The 21,742-nt window shown below is 34.4% G+C and overlaps 1 protein-coding gene across 4 annotated transcripts in view; it reads right to left on the reverse strand.

Annotated features, from left to right (window-relative positions):
* Positions 1–21,742, reverse strand: part of RAF1 (Raf-1 proto-oncogene, serine/threonine kinase) — a 73,730-nt gene that overhangs the window by 19,655 nt on the left and 32,333 nt on the right. For 2 of the 4 annotated variants that reach the window (XM_051982554.1, XM_051982546.1), the window contains exons 2-6: positions 12,830–13,062; positions 10,965–11,077; positions 6,066–6,168; positions 5,603–5,760; positions 4,189–4,287 (exon numbers count right to left, since the gene is read on the reverse strand). In XM_051982554.1, the coding sequence (XP_051838514.1) occupies positions 4,189–4,287; positions 5,603–5,760; positions 6,066–6,168; positions 10,965–11,077; positions 12,830–13,036 (680 nt within the window). In that variant the 5' untranslated portion in view covers positions 13,037–13,062. Of the gene's footprint in view, positions 1–4,188; positions 4,288–5,602; positions 5,761–6,065; positions 6,169–10,964; positions 11,078–12,829; positions 13,063–21,742 lie in introns of those variants that run through there. The other 2 variants (XM_051982571.1, XM_051982563.1) reach the window with 1 other exon arrangement.

The raw sequence follows: 21,742 nt of genomic DNA on the forward strand, positions 1-21,742 counted from the left end.
ATGTCTAGAGACATACCACAAGAAGATTTTATATAGACTCCTAGAGCTCACTCACTCCTATTAATGACAAAGATTAGTTTTTTCAACAAAACTTTCCATCATTTTAGCAAGAAAAATTTTCAAGTGCTAGTCTAGCAAAATGCTATTAAAACCTAAGAACAGTGGAGTATCTCTAATAATAAATAACTTCTTTTCCTCTTAAATAAATCATTTATCCAGAATATTGTAGCATCTTTAGGGGAGATAAATATTTGCCAATTTATTTAGCTAGTTGAAGCTTGCCCATTTTAATTTAGAGACTAAATTAAAGGGTTTTAAAAAAGATTTTGACAGAGGAAAGATCTGCCTAACATGTTCAGAAAAAAGGCTAGGGCATTAGGCATTATTTAATTTTTTGACTCTCCTCCTCCTAACAGGTTCTCATCTATTAAAAATTGTGAAATCAGTTGTTGGTCCTTTTAAAAATAACCACTTTCTGAACCTCCAACAGTTTTTATGAAGTGTAACAGTAGTTTTTATTAGTTGCTCCAAGGATTAGTTTGTGTTCTGTTCAAAGTAATAAAATAAATCCCGTGTCAAACATTTGTAACCATAAAAAAATAAAAACAATTCTAAGCTTCCTCAAAGTGAACTGCCCATTTTGCATGGAGAAATTAATTACCTAAGCATTCTAAATTATTTGAATTATGCTATCTGAAAGTCTGGCTCCTCAACTTAAAGGTTTGGTTGAACAGTGCCAGGTCAAAAAGAATGGTTTTCAAAGACTCACTGCTCTCTTGCTTGGAGTCAAATGAACAAATAACATTGATTTCTGATTCCTAAGAACAACTCCATTTTGAACAGGAATTGAAGAAGTTACATAGAATTGAGAAGTAGCAATCTGATATATTCAAACACATTTTGAATACAACTTCTTCCTGGCACCAAGAAATTTTCCCTGTTAGAAATGACATTTAAGAAATAGCCACTCTGAATTTTCTTGTGCAGCATGATAATTGTGGAAACACATATAAAATAACTGCACATGTTTAATGTATACTGGACTACTTGTCATCTAAAAGAGGGAATGAGAGGGAAGGGAGGGAGAAAAAAAATTTGGAACACAAGGTTTTGCAAGGGTGAATGTTGAAAACTATATACACGTGTTTTGAAATAAAAAGCTTTATATATATAAAAAACAATAAATGCACAAATATAAAGAAAAAAAGAAATATCCATAAGTACCAAGTATCCCGGGCTGAGGAGAGATGTGGTTAAATTAAAAGCAGATTGTGCTTTGGAGTCTATTTCAGATTCCATTCATCTAATAGCTAATAGCAAGCAGCCACATGATCACACCATCTCCCCATCAGACCATAAGACCTTATACTAATGAACAAACTTAAAGGAATGTTATGATGAATAACAATTTTGAAAAGTTGACTGGCTTAAGTTTACACCTTAACTATGGCCCTAAAAAATTTCAGCCTTTAGAAAAATTCACTTTTCTATCATTTGGGGATGTTTTGTATTCTGCATAAATTTTAGGTAGTTTTAAAGATGACCTCTTGATTGCATTATCTATGTCTCAAACTCTTACAAAATTTGATTCAATTTTCAAGACTCAATCAGTTGAAAAAATTCTATTACTTATAAGCTAGTAACTTCCACAAGATTAGTAAAGCAGAACACTGAAAACTGCCTTTGGAACCATGTCCCAAAACAGCAGAATACAGTGGAAACAGCAATGGACTTTTACCCAAGTAAAATGGGAATAACCCTATTTCTGTTACCTAGTCATGGTTGTAACCTAAATGTTTTATAAACTCTGAATCACTATATAAGGTATAGGAGTTGTGAAATGATCCAACCATTCTGGAGAATGATCTGGAACCATTCCCAAAGGGCTATAAAACTGGGCATACTCTTTGACCCAACAGTGCCCCTACTGTGCTTATATCCCAAGGAAATCAAGGAAAAAGACCCACATGTACAAAAGTATTTGTAGCCGTTCTTTTTGTGATGGCAAAGAATTGGAAAATGAGGAGATGCCCATCAATTGGGAAATGACTGAAAAAGTTGTGGTACATGAAGGTAATGGAATATTATTGTTCTATAAAAAATGATGAACAATGATTTTAGAAAGGCCTGGAAAGATTTACACGAACTGATGCCGAGCAAAACAAGCAGAACCAAGAATGCATGGTATACGATAACAGCAAGAATGTTTGATGAGCAACTATGAAAGATTAGATTCTTCTTAGTGATTCAGTGATGCAAGGTAATCCCAATAAACTTTGGAGAGAAAATGCCATCTGCATCCAGAAAAAGAACTATGGAGATTGAATGTAAATCAAGCCATGTTCACTTCTTTTCTGTTTTTTTTTTCTCTCTCATGGTTTTTCCCTTTTGTTCTAATTTTTTTTCTCCCAACATGATTCATAAAGCAACATGCATTAAAAATATATAAATAGAAAAAAAAATACAAAAAGCCTCCATAAAACTAAATAAAGATGTGCATGTATGGGTGTCTCTATGACATGGAGCCTAGTGAGGTGATGGCCCCTATATGCAGTAAATACTATAAAATTCAATATCTTTCATTTTTTTACCAGTCATACTCATATTCTTGCAGGATTCACTTCCATGTAAATAACATGGTGTTGTAATAAATGTGCTAGTGCTATAAAAAATTATTTATGATAGAAAGTAAAATTCCATTTAAAATAACTATGTGGGAATTTACCTGCCAAGACTTACAAACATAATTACAAAACACTATTCACACAAATTAAAACAAATCTACAAAACTAGACAAATGTCAATTACTGAGGGGTAGGCTGACCCAATATAATAAAAACAACCATACTACCTAAATTAATTTATTTATAAGATATGTGTATATATGTATATATATACACACACATACATATATATATACACGCACATATAAATTATAAAAATAATTTATTATTCAATGTCATTGAATTAGTTTATCAAATTACCAAAGAAGTAGTTTATAGAGCTAAAAAATAATAACAACAATATTCATTCAGAGGAAAAAAGGGTCAAAAATATCAAAAGAATCAATGAAAAAAAAAAAAAACCAGTATAAAGGAAGAAGCCCTAGCAGTATTAGATCTCAAACTAGACTACAAAACTGTAATTGTCAAAACAATTTGGTACTGACTAAGAAACAGGGAGGTAGATCAGTGAAACATTTTAGGTACATAACATACAGAAAAAAATGAGCACTCAAAGATCCCAACTATTGGAACAAGAATTCACTGACAATTGTTGGGAAAACTGAAAAGCACTTTGGCAGAAAGATATGATTAGGCAGTTTTAAGAGAAAAAAAAAATCAAAGTTACCAATAGCCATGTGAAAAACACTAAATAATCAATAATTAGAGGAATGCAAACTAAAACAACTCCAAAGTACCACCTCACATCCAGTAAACTGGCTATACAACCACTTTAAAAAAAAAAAAAAGAAAGAAAAGAAAAGAAAAAAATAAAAAAGGAAAAGGATAAATGCTGGAGAAGCTGAGGGAAATAGCTATACTAAGTACTGTTCATGAAGCTGTGAATAAGTCCAACCATTCTAGAGAATGCATAAATTATGCATACACTTTGATATTTGATCCAGCAATACCACTACTAAATTAATATCCCAAAGATATCAAAGATAGAGGAAAAGGACCTAAACGCACCCAAATATTTACAGCAACTTTGTGTTGGAAAAACTAGAAACTGAGGGGAATGGATGAACAAGTTGTGGTATATTAATGTGATATAATACTAATGTGCTATAAGAAATGATGCAAGATGCAAGAAGTTCAGAAAAACTTGGGAAAACTTGTATGAACTAATGCAACAAGAATTGAGCAGAACTAGAACAATTTACATAGTAACAGCAATATTATAAAGATAATAAACTTTCAAAAACTTAGTAAATCTGACCAACCATAATTCCAAAGGACTCATTATGATACATGCTGTCTACCGAGAGTGCAGACTGAAACATATTTTGTTCTCTTTCTTTTTCTTGGCTTTTTTTTTTTTTTTTTTGACATGGCTAATGTGAGAATTGGTTTAGCATGACTATTCAGATTTACAATGGTTTTTGTTTTTCTTGCTTTTCAATGAGTGAGTGAGAAAACTTGAAACTGAAAACAAAATAAATTTAGGGGGAAAAAAGCCATTTACCTAATGGGGATCTGGGAAACAGACTCTCGCATCCGACGCATCGTTAGAGGAGGTAGTGCTGGTACACCACTATCACCAACATTGGAATTTGGAAACAATCTAAATGAAGTTGGATAAAGAAAGGTTTAGTCATTATTCAATGTATAGAAAGACCATCTTCCATCTGATTTAGTATCTCTACTTTTTACAAAAGTATCAGTTGCTTTAAATCCCAAAATGATTCAGCCACATTTAGGTTTTCCCACCATTATTTAAAACTTCTGCAAAGTAAGGTGCAAGCAGCACCTCTAGTGATGTGCAGTAGGTGCTAGTAATTAGCCAAAGAACATCAGTCTGAGTCTAGGGACAACTGATGAATATTCCTTAACATAAAGATTATTAGACAAAAGAGATAATTTGGAAAGTTACTAACTAAAATCAAATTATGGCTGATTATTATGTTGAAGCTACTGACACAATATCCACATTTAGTCCAGCTAATTAAGTGTATATATTTTAATATCAACTAATTTTACCATTTCATCTAAATATCACTGCTTTAAAAACACAATAAATAAAAAGTATTTAATTCTCCTTGTTAGATTTTCCTATTAAATTCAACACCAAAAACATTAAATAATAGGGCAGACTGGAAAAAAGTATTCTTGAACAGAAGAGACACACATACACATATGTACACATGAACAAGGCCATTTACATAGTCTAAGATAAGGATTTCTGGCTCCTTATTTGAGGTAGCATTCTTTACATTTCAAATATATTCCAAAGAACATAAATGTCATGGGTTAAAAGATCAATAGGTACCCACAGAATAAATATGTTTTTACTGTGTGACTACAAGTTTCAGTAACAAAATTCTCATCCAGAAAAGAAAATCATTTGACAAGTCCTGTTCCTACTAATGTCTATACTTACAATATTCAGATGTGTGAATGCCTCTATAATTTTCTGCTACACATCTTGGAGAGAATGTGTCTTTTAAGATGTGCATGCTGGCTTATATTCAACTATTCTTTTAAATCCAATGCTATGCAACATCCAAAAACTTCTTTTTCAGAAGATGTGTGTGTGTGTGTGTGTGTGTGTGTGTGTGTGTGCGCCCGTGCGTGCGCACATGCACAGAGAATCATGTCAAGAATCCACTGGTTGGTTAGGGGTTTGCTCAACACATATTGTTGATCTTAGAATACTAGATTGGTTGACAGGACCTTTCTCTAAGACTAGGGTCAATATCCAACATTACACTATTCTGGCTTTCACTTTTGCAAATAGTTATTAATATGCCTTAAGTACAGAATTGTTCATTACAAATGCCTACTTAGTCCCATAACCATCTCTTATACTGATTTCCAGGACACTGTTTACTTCCCCCCTTATAGTATTTGATACATTTTAAGAAAAGGAGGATTCTTACAAGAGCTGTCTGATATTACTCCAATCCACACACATGGTGGGGACCTTAGTGCTACAATGCTCATGGAACTTGTAGCCACATGTCTGACATCGAAATCCATTCAGGAGGAACTTCTGACAAATATCACAGAAGGCAAGCTTCAGGAAAGTTTTTCGCGCCTAGGAGATGAAGAAGATGAAAGACAAAACATTACACATTAGGTCAAATAATTAGTAAATGGAAAAAAAAGTCAAATGACTCATTTCTATATACTGCACCCTTCCCATCCCTTCCCAAAGCTAAAGGATCTCAAATAATTAAGAATTTAAAAGATGTTTTTGTCTGAGGATTACTGCATTATAAGCTATGTTATAACCACAGTTTTTGATTCAATGGCAACAAGTGCTACTAGAATGTGAAATTCCAACTTATGAATCTAAAAATACAAAAACACATTATAAAGATAAAAGAAAAATCAACTTACAAAATTGTGTGTTGTGAGGGGAACATGATCCAGAAAATCTACTTGAAGTTCTTCTCCCACCAAAGAGGCTGCATCAGTATTCCAATCTAAACGTGTTTTTTTCCTAAACAGAATTTTAAAATGTTTCAAAATAAAATTATATTATACATACTAAGGACTATATATGCATGCCTAATACTGATGAAAATGCTGTCATTATCCCACTAAATTAAGACGAGGTTATAGTCCTATGTTAATGATTTCCAATTTGCTATGTTACAAAGCTAGTGTGTGTCAAAGGTGGGATCTGCAATCAAGGCTTGCTAACTCCAAGGCCAGGTCTTTAACTTTTACACCAAAGCTTCTTAAACTGTGGGTTACAACCCCATATGGGGGTAATATAATTGAATGGTGGGAGGGAGGCTTATGAAAAATTTGGCAATAGTAAGTTACTAAATATTCTGCCAAGATATAATTCTTTAGATAAAAATAAACAAGCATATCCATCTCATCAATATGCAAATTTGCCTTCATCTTAATAAAATTATATGTATACCAAGAAGTTGTTTTCAAATATATTTCTTTATGATTTATTATGAGTAAACGTTTGATTTGTATACTTATTTTTTATATCCATATACCCCATGAGTGGGGAGTTTAGAAGTCCCTCTCTCATTTACATGAACTGATGTTAAGTGAAATGACCAGAACCAAGAGATCATTATACTTCAACAACGATAGTGTACGAGGATGTATTCTGATGGAAGTGGATTTCTTTGACAAAGAGAAGATCAAACTCAGTTTCAATTGATCAATGATGGACAGAAGCAGCTACCCCCAAAGAAAGAACACTGGGAAATGAATGTAAACTATTTGCATTTTTGTTTTTCTTCCTGGGTTATTTCTACCTTTTGAATCCAATTCTTCCTGTGCAACAAGAGAACTGTTCGGTTCTGCACACATATATTGTATCTAGGACATAACTGTGGCATATTTAACATGTATAGGCCTGCTTGCCATCTGGGAGAGTGGGTGGAGGGAGGGAGGGGAAAAAAGGAAACAGAAGTGAGTGCAAGGGATAAATTTGTAAAAAATTACACAGGTATGGGTTCTGTCAATAAAAAGTTATAATTATTAAAAAGAAAGAAAGAAAGAAAGAAATGACCTCCCCGTAAGGGGCCCACATGTGCAAAAATATTTGTGGCAGCCCTTTTTGTAGTGGCAAGAAAATGGAAACTGAATGGATGCCCATCAGTCAGAAAATGGCTAAATAAGTTATAGTATATGAATGTTAAGGAATATTTTTATTCTGTAAGAAACGATCAGCAGGATTATTTCAGAGAGGCCTGAAGAGACATAGATGAACTGATGCTAAAATCAGGACATCATTTTACACAGCAACAAGAAGATTATATGATGACCAATTCTGATGAAAGTAGCTCTCTTCAACAATGAGATGATTCAGACCAATTCCAATGATCTTGTGATGAAGAGAACCATCTGCACCCAGAGAGAGGACAGTGGGAACTGAGTGTGGATCACATCATAGGATTTTCACTCTTTTGTTATTGTTTGTTTGTATTTTATTTTCTTTCTCTTTTTTCCTTTTTGATTTGATTTTTCTTGTGCAGCAAGATAATTATATGAATATGTATGCCTATATTGGATTTAACATATATTTCTACCATGTTCAACATATATTGGACTACATGCCATCTAGGGGAGGGAGATGGGGGAGAGGGAAAAATTGGAACACAAGGTTTTGCAAGGGTTAATGTTGAAAAATTACCTATGTATATATTTTGAAAAATAAAAAAAACTTTAATAAAGGAAAAAAAAAAGACTCTGGAAGTTTAAAAAAAAAAAAAAAAAAAAAAAAGAAGTCCCGCTCTTAGATCATACTGCCTACTCACTAGCTGACTATAAATTAGCTTACCTAATTCTCTGAATCAGGGTCCACAAGGGGGCGCCATAAGACAGAGCTGGGTCTATAGTTAAGAAAATGAGTTCCAATCCAGTCTCAGGCCATTGCTAGTTGTTCCATCCTGAGTAAGTCACTTGACCTAATTGTCTTGAGTTTCCTCAACCATAAAATGAGGAAAATATTAGCACTTACTTCTCAGGGTTGTTCTGAGGATCAAATGAGTAAAGTATTTAGAAAGTACTTAACATAATGGCATCTGGGGCTTTTATAAATGTTTATTCTTCAACTCCCACTCCCAGCTCCTCATCCCAGTTCTAAATATACTACTTGATCTAATCAAATAGTGATAAAATTGTCGATCAACTTCAATGGCAAAACAAAAGTTATTTCCAATTTATTCTTTAAGAAAGAACCTTACCCTGGAAAGGGCCTGATGTCACCCTAAAATAAATCAGTCCAGCTTTCTTCAAGTAAACTCTACTTAGCCCTAAAACAATTCAACTTTCTGTGATAATCTGCAGACTGAGATAATTCAGTATGGGTTGGCCTCTGGAGGCCCGCTCCATCAGCTCTGTTAGCCATTCTCAATGAGTCCTAATGGAAAAGCTGGTTTGCCGGGGTGATGAGGAGAAGCTTTTACTGACTTCACTATACCCACTTTACTTAAGGGAAATATATCTTAAAGGTAGAAATAAATTTAGAATTAGTAAAAGGAAATACTATGTACAAAGTAGGTGGTAAACACAGGCTTTTTCTGTCCTCATGTGGGAGAAGAAAAGTTTTTTTGGTTTTTTTAAAATTTAGCTAAATTCCTAGGAGACAGGATCATACAGGAAACAGTTTCTGAGGTTAGTCCTCATGATCTTTAAAATAGCCTTTGGTCTCTCTATGAAAAACAGACAAGTGAATTGGATAGATGACAAGTGACAATCTGAACTTTTTCAAAGCTCTGTGGAGAATGCTGGCATCTCTCTGAAGAGCAGGACAATTGTTATGAAGGTCTACAGGAGTCTTGAGACAAAGTTCCACTTGCAGAAAAGGTTAAAAAAAAAAAAAGTTTTGTACTGAAGAAAGGTGAGGAAATAGACAAGGAAATGCACAGACCCCATAGTCAGAAGACAGAATATGGCATGTGCTTTTGAGAAACAGTGTATCAGATCAGGAGAAAAATAGGGTTGAAAACTTAGATAGATGTAGATACCGAAGGCAATGTCCTGAGGACTCAACAAATCTTCAAATGATATAAAATGCATCTGGTCATTTGGGGGTCTTCTCCTTTTAAAAAAATCTGTTGCCACTCTGATTATGATAAAATTTTATTTAGAAATGTGTTGAACTAAGCTAGTGGTACAATTAAGCAGGTAACCTTCTTTTGACTCAAGCCCAAATGTAGGAGGTCCTTCTACCAAGCTAGAAAGGTGTTAAATAGTTATCTTTTTAACAGACAACATTATTAAGTTCAGAAAGGCTTCCTGCCAGAAGGTTGCCACCTACTTATGAACTATAATAAAAAAATGATTATTGAAGGGAAAAAATTAAGTCCTGTAGAGATATGTTAAAAAGACTCAATAAAATTCAATTCCACAAAGACTATCAGGTATCTTTCAAAATAATTGTCCTATGAATAATCCCATAACTAGAAGCCTTTGCTTTCTCAGTTGTGTGGGCCACCCCTTTCAGGGGGCAGCTCACAGCCCTGACGTTCCTGGCCTCCTGTACAACTCTGATCTATACCTATGGAGACATGAACTAAAAAGAATCTACACAACATGATGAATGACTAGTTGATTTGCAAAGATGGCAATGTAGCAGATGGGTTGGGCTAGTTCTCACACTCTTTTTCTTTCTTTGTACACTCATCAAGAAATGCCATAGTCTGGAAGATGGAAGGGTTTGGAAGAGCCACGATATCATCTACACAATTTATATCTTGTGTTTTTTCAGATATTTTCAATATTGGTCCCCCAATGGTCTCAGCAAGATTCTCTTCTGTGTCAACTCAATCCAATTCAACTGCTTTTTCCAGCTTTATATTCTGTAGTATTTCCCCTTCCTCAACCAGCAATCTAAAGATGGGGGCTCCATTGTCCATTTCTTCCTTTTTATCCCTTGTGAACTTCTGAGTTCTTTTGCCTCTGTATTGTTACACAACCTATATTTCCCATTATATTATTCTCCCCTCCAGAAAGCAATCCCTTATAACAAACAAAAGAAAAAAATATCTCCTCTCTCTCTCAGGAACTATGCTTGCTTTTTGTAATTTCACAACTTTGTTTTGTTTTGTTTTGTGGATGGGGGTTCTTCTCACTCCCAGTCTATTGTTTCCTGGGCTTGACTTCACTTTCCCTAAATTTATCTAAGTCTTTCCATGCTTTTGTATTCTCATAGCTATTGATTCACTGCACTTATGTGCCATCCCCCAATTGATTGTCATCTACTTTGCTTCTGTTAGTTCCTACTACAGAAAGAGTCAAGATAAATATTTTGATCTAGATGGGACCTTTCTAGTAATTACCTCCCTAGAATATATGCTTCATTGGGCCCAACTGTCCTTAACAGTGAAAAATTGATTAGCAAAACCAGCTCACCACCATACCATTTCTTTCTTGTTTGTTCCAGTTTTATCCTTCAGTGTTCCTGGGATTATAACTATTCATCTCTCACCAAGCTTTCTTTGAACTTGTTTTGCTTCTCACTGCCCTTCTGTTTTATAAGGCACTACTGCTCATAATCAACTATTCTTTTCCACAAGATTTTACATGTAGAATTTTACATGTATAATTTATAATAATTTGTCTAAACTGGTATTGCCCTTGGCTACCATAGCCGTCTGCCTGGCAAGGAGAATCAGTGTTGGCAGCTTTTGAATAAGAGCAAATACTGCTCTGCTGTGAGGTAAATATTTACTCTCTATAGAAAGAGTTGCAGTTATTTGGGACTGAGAAGTACTTTTTGATCATAGTAGCTGACTTGCTTATGCAGTTGAAGATTCTTACCCTTTATGTTCATGGAGAAGACGAAACACTGCACAACATTCTGGCTGGAGGCCTCTCACTTTAAGAGCTTTCATAAGGCAATCATGCAAGGTCATTCCATTTCGAACATTAACCTATAAACAAAGAGATGATTTCAGAATAGAACATAAGGTCTTATTTTTTAAATGATGTACTTAATATTAGACATCAAAATTAAATAGACATTCAGAATTCTTAGTACTTAAAAAAAAGTACTTCTGTGTAAAATATGTCTATAAAAGTTGGTTGATAATCCTGCATTTCTCCTAGCAATGTCTCATTTTTAAAGATAGGAGATTTCATTTGGAAAGATGGGATCAGTAATGTCATTAATCTAATCTACTGTCTGAGTCAATCTATATATAAATAGGATTGAGTATTTTTTTCTTTTTCTAATTTTTTAAATTTATTTTTTCCTAGTGCCTGGGTTATACTTTTTTAAAAAAATAATAACTTTTTATTTTAATTTTGATTGATTTTTTAATATAAGAATTCAGATCTATTCTCATTGTATAGGTTAATCGCTTAACCAGAAATGAGACAAATCTGCTTCCCAGCCCAACATCAATTTTAGCTTTGTTCTCATCCTGACCCCTGATCATCTACATCATCCATTTGGGCATTTGATCATAATATTACCCTTGAGGGCAGGAACTGTAACACAATATTCTCTTGCTCTCTGAAAGATAACTATGTATAAAATCCTAACAATAATCTACATTACATGACTATTGTTTTTTTTTTAATTTTTTATTTAATAATTACATTAAATTGACACTCGTTTCTGTTCCGATTTTTTTTTCCCCTCCCTCCCTCCACCCCCTCCCCTAGATGGCAAGCAGTCCTTTATATGTTGGATATGTTGCAGCATTACATGACTATTGTGAGAATGTAATAAACCTTAAAGTACAAAAGAAATGTTGTTATTATTAGAAGTGTAATCTAGCAGAAAGGAGTCCTGACTCCAAATTCAAAAACCCTACGCTAGGATCTTGGTTTAGCTCTGTGCCCCCATGTGACCTTTTTTCAATTATAACTAAGATAACAAGAGCTGGCATTTATAAGCAGTTTTAACATTTATTAAAACACTTTAATTATATTGTCTCATTTTGTCTAAGCTTCATAATGCTCAAAAGTCAAGTCGCTGGACTTCAGTTTCCTTATCAATAAAATGAAAAAGTTGGACTACATTATTTGTGAGATCCCTGCAAGATCTCTATCCTATGAGCATAATAACAATGCTAATTAATGTAAACAACAAGGCAATGAGTTCAAAGCCTTGGCTTTGGGCAGGTGGGATATGCACCATTATTGGCAAATGCAGCAGCAATAGAAAAAGAGAAATGAAAAAAGGAAAGGCAAAGAGGTCAACAAGAAGTCTATTATATAGAAGGACACAGTAGTTTTATATATTATATGTGTGTATAGTATTCTATATAATGTAGTTTTATATATTATAAAGAAACTATACAGAACTTCTGAACATAGAAAATTAAATTTCAATTGAAAGGAATATATATATATATATATATATATATATATATATATATATATATACACACACATATGTAAAGAATCCTTTCTATATTATATATAACACTATGATGTAAGAAATATAATAGCCTTCCAGAAGAAGACTGATAATGCAAAGGCCTGTGAAGAGTGGTCAGCTATCACCCCCATTTTACAAAGAAAAGCCTGAGGCTTAGAGAGGAAGTTATTTGTTCAAGGTCATATAGCTAGTTAAGTTGGAATATGATGTCTTTATATCTGGATGAAAACATTTAACTTCTGCACAACAAAATCACACCTCAAAGTCTGACAGTAGCTACCTTATACATACTTACCACAGTCCTTTGCTTGTTTGGCAAGAAAACTCGGATAGTATTACTTGTTTTGGAGGAATCTGTAAGTTTGCCATCATCTGATGCCCGGCGCTGATAGCCAAACTGCTGGACAAGAGTAGGAGAAATACAGCCGGAGCCATCAAAGACTGAATCTTTGAATCCAAAACCGTTACTGATCGTCTTCCAAGCTCCCTGAAAATGCTCCATTGATGCAATTTAAACAGCAATTAAGCCTAAGAAAACAAAGACAGAAAGAAGATAGTTATAATTCTGAAATAATCTGTTAAAACTCCAAGAATGAAATGAATAACAAGGCCCAAGGTCACATAGTGAATTAGTGGTCACAGGTAGAACTAGAACCCAAGTTTCTAATTTCTCTGTCCAGAGTTCTTGCCAATCTATAACAACATTCTACGATGGCAATATCACCTTACTCTGGTGCAGAACTTTCTACCACATATTTATTATTTTGGAATAATGTATCTGTTTAGTTATCATAAGAGGCAACTAGGCAGCACAATGCACAAAGTACTGGATCTAAGAGTCAGGAAGATTCATGTTCCTATGTTCAAAGCCGGCCTCAGAATGATCCTGAACAAGTCATTTAACTGTGTTGTCTCAGTCTCCTCATCTAGAAAACAAGCTGGGGAAAGAAATAGCAAACCACTCCAATATCTCTGTCAAGAAAACGCCAAACAGGGTCACAAAGCAGACACTACCTGAACAAGAACAAAATGTTATCAATGAGTCTCTATTAATCTCTGAAAGTTATTCCCTTAGTGACAATAACTAATAATCCTCTTGTTAATGCCTTAGCATGAATATTGCCACCTTCCCCATTAGCTTATATGCTACAGATTATGGACTCCTGGTCACCTGGCATGCTCCTCTGCAAGAGATAAAAATGAAAAGGCTGAGGAAATGAGTTTTAATCTTTCCTCTGAATCTCTAAGGGGAAACAGCTCAGTTCAGGACAATCACAGAACGGAGGTTCAAGCTACAACATCCCTAGGCTTCCATTTCCTCACCTGCAAGCCAAAATAGGGGAATGAATTGGTTAACCTGTACGGTCTGTCCCTCCTGAGTCTAGGTCTTTGTACATTATCAACTTTTCAACGACGACCACAATCTTCATCTTTTCATCACCAAATGCATGAATGTCACTTCCTTTGGCTAGGTATGGCATTCACTAAGGATCTCAATGGCATTACAATTATTTATTTGGGATCCTAATATCTATTAGATCCATTAGACTATTACAACAATCCAGTTTTAGATAAAAATAATTGCACCTGAGGTAGCAGTTTTCTAATGCTGATTAAACTCTGACTAGTTTGACATGTTTCCTGGTTCTGGGCAAGACACCATTCTCTAGTAGGCTTGTTTCCTCCTCTTGGGCTAGATAATTTCTAAGACCCCTTCTAGCTCTAAATCTATGATTTTAAAGCATCCCAAAAAAAAAAAAAAAAAAAGCTGATCTTTTGATAAAAGGCAATGAATTGTGATAAGATATAAGTAGACTGTCACCCAAAAGAAAAAGTCTACTTTGCAAGAAATAAATATTAAATCCTTCCATAGGGATTGGGAGAAGGAAAAAAATGCACTGAAATTTACAAGAATCAACTTATGGGGTGGCTGAGTGGTGCAGTAGACAGAACACTGGCCCTGGAGTCAGGAGGACCTGAGTTCAAATTCAACTTCAGAAAACAGACATTTAATAGCCTTGTGACCCTAGCCAATCTTGACTGCTTTGCCAAAAACAAGCAAAAAATGAACCAACTTATAATATCATGCAAAAGTACAAACAGTAGAACCATATACATGGTAGTTTCAAAGTACCACTAAGTGACAGGTGAAATGAATTAGCCCCAACCAAATCCTGAGTATGCCCATCTCCACAAAACATCTCAATATGAATATCTGTCATTAAAACCTAAACAGGTCAAAGAAACAGCGAAGTCACCCCACACACACACCACCACTCTCCCCCATCCCCCTGCCATCCTTCTATGACCATCTCCCACGTTCAGCATCACAATGGAAAATACTATTTTAATAAGCAAAGACCGTTAAAAGAGCAATGAATTGGCAAGCAGCCTTCTGAACCCTTAGGTTTAGAGGCTGAATTATACCACTTATCAACTGTATGACCTCAGGTAGATCAGTTAATCTCTTGGAGATCACTAGTGCTGTGCTTATATTATGGTTATTACAAGGATTCTTTGAGGATAAGCCTGCTCTTCTTTAGAATTATCTCAATAACACAATGTGAAAGGTACAGAAAACTCAGCTGCCAATTTGTTTTTAGAGAGATATATAAAAAAGATGAAAACAAAGAAAATAAGTGAATAATATTCTCTTAAAATCCATTCATCCTGAGATGTAAAAGGCATAAGTATAATAATGAAGGTTTTATATTAACTCACTCAGCAGAACAGCTTAATCATCATAATAAGACTCCTATATACCACCTGCACTAGCAAGACTGCAGCACTATGACAACAATTAAGTTATTGAAACACGGGAAATACGTAACAGTGTTGGATATGGAGCACTGATCTTAAAGTTTTTTTTTTTTTTTGTTTTTTTTTTTTTTAAGTGCAGGGAATTCAACTAAAAATATCATCTGGCACATTACAATGAAAGAAGTAAAATTCCTAATGAAGTTCAAACTTTATAAATACAAGGGAAAAAATGATGAAGTCAGCAAGGGGAGTAGGGTGGGGGTGGGAGGTATCTGACAAAACAGTATAAGTAAGAGATTCCCGGGAAATGGATATTACTCCAGCCAAGCAAGGAGAAAGCCACAGACTGAACTTAAAGGAGAACTTCAATAGACAAAGTATATTGGGGGTGGGGGGAGGTGGGAGCACTGGGAGGATAAGGAAATCATTTCCAGGCATTGTCAGCACTATGCACAAAAAAGGGAGAAGCAAAGAGTAGTTCAGTTACATTGCAGAACAACAACCAAAATAGTTTTTTTATGAAATAAGGCCAGTTTTTAGTCAGACTAGGAGAGCTTCAAATGTCACCTAAGATGTTCCTATTTTATTCTATAGGCACTAATGATTTTCAGCAGAAAGAGATTTTATCCGCAGTGTTAAGAATGGAATGAAATGTTGAGAAAGTAAAGTCTGAGAGCTCCAATCAGGATGAACATAAGATTCAGGGCTAGAAGGAACCTTAAAGAGGGCATCTGGTCTAACTCCCTCATGAAACAAATGAGATGTCCAAGAGTTAAGAAGCAGTGTGAGTACATGAACATAAATCCAAAGCCTTTTCCTATATGACATCATCTCCAATGGTGTTATAATCATGCAGGTAAGAGATAATGAGGTCTTTTAACAAAGAGTACAACAATGGGAAGATACGGATACAAGAAAAATTGCTGGGGAGAACTGCTAGGACATGAAGGGGAAAGGAGAGAATAGTGAGGTCTACCAAAGTTTAAAGACTGGGTGTTTGCCGGGCACATTGTAATCACTTTTCTAAATACTTGACGCATTGCATGATAGCAGTTAAAGGAAAAAGCAAATTCAGGAAGGACAGATGCCTTCTGTTTTGGAGAACTCAGGTGCGAGACTGGACCAGAGACAGATTTAGGGATCATACAAATAAATGTAATACAGATACCATCAGAATGGATGAAATCTTTATAAAGACAGAGAACACAGCAGAAAAGACAAAGATTGAGACAAGATCAGAACAGGGATCAACATGCAAAGGCATCAAGGATCCCTTTTAACAGTCTAGTGAAGCCTATACAACCCTTCTCAGAATATCTGGTTTCAACATTCACAATTGAAGGAAACAGTAAATTTCAGTTAGAGTTGTGAAAATAAAGATGTAAATTTTTCCAATCCAAATCCATAAACCCCCTAAAATCTCTAGAGAAGCTCTATGGTCCTTGGATTAAGAACTCCTGGATTAGAACAATGAAAATACTTAAAAAGTATGAAGAACCACCACTACCAAAAAAAAAAAAAAATCAATTGAACAACAAGCATTTAGTGTCTACTATGCACAGGATATTGTGCTAAATAACAGAGATACAAAAATCAAAACAAAACAAAAAACCACCACAATTCCTACCCTCAAAAAGTTTAAAGTTGGCTACCATTTCTAAAATACATTAAGGTTGACAAAATGTTTTGCAGAAATTATCTCTTTTTAACCTCACAAACACCCTAGGAAATAAATACTACTTATATCCCTATGTTGACAAAGGACAAAACTGAGGAAGGGTTAAGTGTTTTGCCCAACGTCACAGAGACAGTATGTGTCTGAGGCCACATCAGAACTCAGGTTTTCCTGATTCCAAATCCAAATCTCTATTCACTGTGCCAAGTAGTATATTCTTTCTAGAGAAATAGGATGATAGCTTGAAGGTTGAAACAAGGTCAAAGGAAGGTAGCATTTTTACATTTGGGGAAGTGCAATGTTCTTCTCTAAAATATAAGGTTCTCTGGGTGTAGGTTTCTTGGGGGGCTTCTGGAGGCAGCCTTCCTTTCAATTCTGAGTAATAATCACCTCAAATGCAGCCAGGGATTAAAGTCCAAATCCTTTATTGTTTCCTGACAAGTCTTGTCCTTCCTTGGGCCCGGTTAGCTTTCTTAGAGGCCCATTTCTCTCTCCTTGGTTCCCAGAGCTCTTGCTGCTAGTCCTTTGCCTCTGCCAGCTTTAGCCTCTCCTCCTTCGAATGTCTTCAGCCAGCACAAATGTGGAAGTTGGAATGAATCTGACTTCACCTCTGAGAGTGGGCTTCTGTTCTAGTGAATCTCCTAGACTCAATCCTGGTTGAGGCTTCTAGCTCATATATGTTCTCTTAAAGATGTGAATCTTAAAGGTGTGAAAGGTGTGAACTCTAATAAGTACTAAGTTCATTAGTGAATTAAAGAACTGTTAAGTACCATGCTAAATTAAATAATTATTGTTTCTATCAATTCCAGTAACTTAGCACCTTGTAAGAATTCTAACAGGGAAGAGGGAATCTAAATTTATTTATAGACAAAGAGTTACTAGGAGAAAAAGATGACTGAAGTTTAAAGAGGATCAGGGAGGATGATAAAAGAAAAACCAATCTAGCTATATTATTTTCATTTGCTAGATAGAAACAATAGAAACAATGTTTTTAGGAGAAATTAGGAACAGCTAGATGGATAGAATACCAGCCCTGAAGTCAGGAGGACCTGCGTTCAAATTAGACCTCAGACATTTAAATCTTTCTAGCTATGTGACCTTAGGCCAGTCACTTAACTCATCGCCTACTCCTCCGACAGTCACATAGACTTAGTAATTATCACTGCCCTCATACAGTCCCCTCTAGGCTTTGTAGGAGCAAATGTACTAACAATTGCCCATGGACTTACCTCTTCAATATTATTTTGCCTAGCCAACACTAACTACGAACGGATCCATAGTTGAACCTTGATTCTGATTCAAGGGGAAGGAAGGAAGGAAGGAAGGAGAGAAGAGAGAAAGAAAGAGAGAGAAAAAAAAAGTAAGAGAGAGAGAAAAAAAAGAAAGAGAGAGAAAGAGAGAAAGAAAAAGAGAAAGAGAGAGAGAGAGAGAGAAAGAAAGAGAGAAAGAAAGAAAGAAAGAAAGAGAAGAAGAAGAATTAGAAGAAATTAACATTAATAATATACACTGAAAAATCAGATGGGGGACAAAACCAGAATAATTTTGTTACTAGCTGATTAAATTTTATATAAATTTTTTAAACTTATGTAATAGAAATTCAGATTTCACCAACTATCTTATTTGTTGTTCTTTGTCTATTAAATGTGTGTTTGTTGATGACTGTAAAGTTCACAATAAAAAAGAAAATAAAAGAACTGGAAACAAAGTATATCCATCCACCAAATGGAGACTGGCTGAACAAACTGTGATATATTATCCTAATGGAATATTATCATGTAGTAAGAAATAATATGAAAAAATTAGAGAACATGAGACTGTGATGCAATGAACTGCATCAAATGAAAGAAGCAAAAGAAGAAAACAGTTATCAACAACTAAAATAATATGAAGGAAAAGAACCAAAGGGAAGCAGCATTCTGAAGAACTGCAAAAAGAAATCCCAGTCCCAAAGACCAGAATATGAAAGACGACCTCCTTCTTTTGGCAGAGGTTTACATAATTACACGAAGTAGAATGCTTCATGCTTTATCATACTGATTCTTTTTGTCTTAACAATGACAAAAGTTTTTTTCCTTAAGTGATTGATGTTATAAATAGACAGCAACAAGCAAAAGTCCACTAAATGATGTTTCTCCTCAATGTTTTCCTGCTGTGGCTATAACCAAGAATTTAATCTTTTTGAATTTTAATTTATCTTTTGTTAAAAAAAAATTTTAATCTTGGTTGGTCTTCTTAACCTAAGATTCTAAGACTCTGTTACTATGACAAATTGGGCAAGATATAAGATTTGCAAGGTACCTGAGAAAAGATATGGGGTATCAAATGCTCATGGATAGGCTGAGTTAATAATAATAAAAATAACAATTCTACCTAAATTAACCCACTTATTCAATGCCAAACCAAACTGCCAAAAAACTATTTCATAGCCCTAGAAAAGATAATAAAATTCATCTGGAAGAACAAAAGATCAAGAATATCAAGGGAATTAATGAAAAAAAAGTGCAAAGAAAACTGGCCTAGCCATATCAGACCTAAAATTGTATTATAAAATGGCAGTGACCAAAACTATTTGGTACTGATTAAAAAATAAGAGTGGTGTCATCTGAAAGAATAAAAGGTCAAGAATATTAAGGGAATTAATGGAAAAAAAAAATACAAAAGTAGTGGCCTAGCAGTACCGGGACTAAAACTCTATTATAAAGCAGCAGTCATCAAAACCATATGAAACAGAGTAGTGGATCAGTGGAATAGGTTACATATACAAGACATACATGACATAATAATTAATACATAATAATAAAACTATAATAATCTAGTGTTTTATAAACCCCCAAACTCTAGTGTCTGGGATAAAAATTCACTATTTCATAAAAATTGCTGGGAAAACTGGAAGATATGTCAGAAACTCAGCATAGACCTATATCTTACACCCCATACCAAAATAAGGTCAAAATGGGTATATGATTTAAGCATAAAGCATGATACTACAAGCAAATTAGGAAAGTAAGGGATAATTTATCAATCAGATCTTTGGAGAGAGGAGCAATTTATGATCAAACAAAAGATAGAGAACATTATGAGATGCAAAATGGACAACTCTGATTATATTAAATTAAAAATGATTTGCACAAACAAAACCATATAGCCAAGATTAGAAGGGAGGCACAAAGCTAGAAAACAATTTTTTACAGACAGTGTTTCTAACAAAGGCCTCATTTCAAAAATAAATTTTAAAAACTTGAGTCTAATTATAAAAATACAAGTCATTCACCAACTGATAAATAAATAAAATCATATCAAAGGATATGAACAGACAATTTTCAGATGAAAAAATTAAAGCCATCTATATCAATGAAAAATGCTGTTAATCACTAATAATTAGAGAAATTCACATTAAGACAACTCTGAGGAACCCCCTCATACTTGTCAAATTGGCTAAGATGTTGGGGAAAAATGATAAATATTGGATGGGATGTGGGAAAACTAGAACTTTTCTAAGTTTATTACTAATAATAATGCATTACTGGTAGAGTTGTGAAATGATTCAGCCATTCTGGAGAGCAATTTTGGAACTATGCTCAAAGGACTATAAAATGTTGCACATCCTTTGATTCAACAGTATCACTACTGGGTCTGTATCTCAAAGAAATCATAGAAGAGGGAAAGGGGCCCACATGTGAAAAAATGGTTGTAGCAGATCTTTTTGTGGTGACAAAGAATTGGAAAATGAATAGATGCCCATCAATGCTGAATAAGTTATGTTATATGAAAGTAATGAAATATTATTGTTCTATTAAAAAAAAATGTGAACAGGCTGATTTTAGAAAGGCCTGGAAAGATTTACGTGAATTAATGCTGAGCAAAATAAGCAGACCCAGGAAAACATTGTAAACAAGATTGTGCAATGATCATGTATGATAGACTCGATTCTTCTTAGTGAGTCAGTGATTCAAGACAATGTCAATAGACTTGGGATAGAAAATGCCTTCCACCTCCAGAGAAAGAACTATAGAGATAGAATGTGGATCGAAGCATATATTTTCACTTTGTTGTTTTATTTCTCTCATGGTTTTTCTCTTTTGCTTTGATTTTTCTTTCACAACATGACTAACATGGAAATCTGTTGAAAAAGACTGTGTGTGTGTGTGTGTGTGTGTGTGTGCATGCATGCACACATATAAACCTATATCAAATAGCTTGCTTTCTTGGGGAGAGGTAAAGAAAGGAAGGAGAAAAAAAAAAAAACTTCGGAATTCAAAATCTTATAAAACTGAATGTTGAAAAAACTATATGTAATTGGAAATAATTAAATACTATTAAGCTGGGGGGAAAAAGATTTTTGGTTCTAATTATTTTTTTAAGAGCTATGTACAGTTAATTACCTGACATTTCTGCTGGTTAACTGGGAAGAGTAACCTAGGTTACTAATTGATGGGCCCCTGAATAAAAGAAAACAGCTGAAGAAACACTACATCTGTAGTATTATCTCTTAACCCTAACAGGCAAGGTACAAGGTACATGGTACAAGATCACTGCTAAGGAAATCTTATCATATACCCAAACAACTATCATGTGAAGGATACCAAGAAAGATAGAAATTCAAACCAAATGAAATATTGATTTAGATCAAAACAGGTTTTGATATTCTAGATCAACTGTTTAAGAAAACATTTATATTTGATTTTCAGTCTACTTAACTGAGCTGGAAGAGGGACAATTTGTACCAGATTTGTACTGATCATTGAAGCCAAAGCTATATATGCTTTGGTTCAA

The sequence above is a fragment of the Antechinus flavipes genome, chromosome 1 (genome assembly GCF_016432865.1).
Source record: "Antechinus flavipes isolate AdamAnt ecotype Samford, QLD, Australia chromosome 1, AdamAnt_v2, whole genome shotgun sequence".
NCBI classification, from domain to species: domain Eukaryota; kingdom Metazoa; phylum Chordata; class Mammalia; order Dasyuromorphia; family Dasyuridae; genus Antechinus; species Antechinus flavipes.